Source organism: Camelina sativa, chromosome 6, assembly GCF_000633955.1.
Source record: "Camelina sativa cultivar DH55 chromosome 6, Cs, whole genome shotgun sequence".
NCBI classification, from domain to species: domain Eukaryota; kingdom Viridiplantae; phylum Streptophyta; class Magnoliopsida; order Brassicales; family Brassicaceae; genus Camelina; species Camelina sativa.
In genome coordinates, this window is record NC_025690.1 from 26,230,639 (window position 1) to 26,231,815 (window position 1,177).

A 1,177-nucleotide genomic window follows, 5' to 3' on the forward strand; every position below is an offset into this window, starting at 1 on the left:
TTCTTAGAAAAAAAAAAAAAAAAAAAAAAAAAAAGAGAGTATCAAAAGTCACTTGGAGTTGGTAATTCTTTAAGCTTAATTTTGATCCCCTTATCATTTAAATGTTTATGAATTTGATTCTTGTTTTTCTTTAAGCAAGAGGAAAAAATTTACAAGATATTATTATTGGAACGTGGAGACGTGGATTTCATTTTTACAATAATAGCGTACCTGGGGGGTCTAAATCATTTCATTCAATAAACAAGAAAAAAGGACCTGTTCCAATATCGTAATCTAAACCGGTTAATTCGCANTTTTTTTTTTTTTTTTTTTTTTTTTGCCACAAATCAATTGGACACCGCTAAAATAAAAAATTCTAATTTCTCAATCATTTTGTTTTATATAAACAAAAAAAAGATGTAATGAATATAATGTATACATTCGTTCATATTATTTATTGTGGTTGTGGAACGAAGAAAATAAACTTGTGCAATAAATAAATAACAAAGCATTAAATATAGTGTTCCTGAAATCTTCTTTTATCATACTTGTCATCAAACTTAGGGACTGACAACAACAAAAATTAGTTCGATACAATTTTTTAAAGAAGAAGAGACATTTGCAGAAAAGAAATAATATAAACCGAGGCCAATTGGAAATTCAATATTTATGAAATCATAAATTCATGATAATTTGTGTGAATCATATTATATATATAATCACAACATGTTTGTATGATTTGTTGTATAAAGTTCTAATGAAATAATTAAGTAATTAACAGAGGAGTAAATTACAAGCCATCGTAAGAAAGCTTGTTGAGGAGAGCGAGAGCGTTGCTGCATAATTGCATACACTTGGTAGCTTTCCTCTGAACCATCCTGACCGTCCATGATCTGCTCGACGTCTCTTCAAACCCATCGAGACACGTGTCTTCATCCGTGAGCGCTGCGCTCAGCCACGTGGCGAGATCGCTCATCTGCCGCTGAAACTCGTCGGCGTTCAGTGTCCGGAGAACGGCGAGTGACTTGTACAGATTGTCCAATGAGTCCACGAAAAGCTCACGGCAGTCCGATAACGCGATCCTCTCGCGTTCGTCCGCCGCTGAACCCCGCGTTTTGAGCAGGATTCTCAAGATCCGTTTCGTGTCAGTTATCGTCACCGCCACGCTAGCTCGCGTCCACTTGCTCGTCTTGTTTCT

General features: G+C 35.4%; 1 protein-coding gene across 2 annotated transcripts in view; it reads right to left on the reverse strand.

The window, feature by feature from the left end:
- Positions 620-1,177, reverse strand: part of LOC104793758 (21 kDa protein-like) — a 6,682-nt gene continuing 6,124 nt past the window's right edge. Inside the window, exon 2 of one of the 2 annotated variants that reach the window (XM_010520179.2) lies at positions 620-1,160. In XM_010520179.2, coding sequence (XP_010518481.1) covers positions 770-1,160 — 391 coding nt within the window. In that variant the 3' untranslated portion in view covers positions 620-769. The remainder of the gene's footprint in view (positions 1,161-1,177) is intronic. The other variant, XM_019226904.1, reaches the window with a different exon arrangement.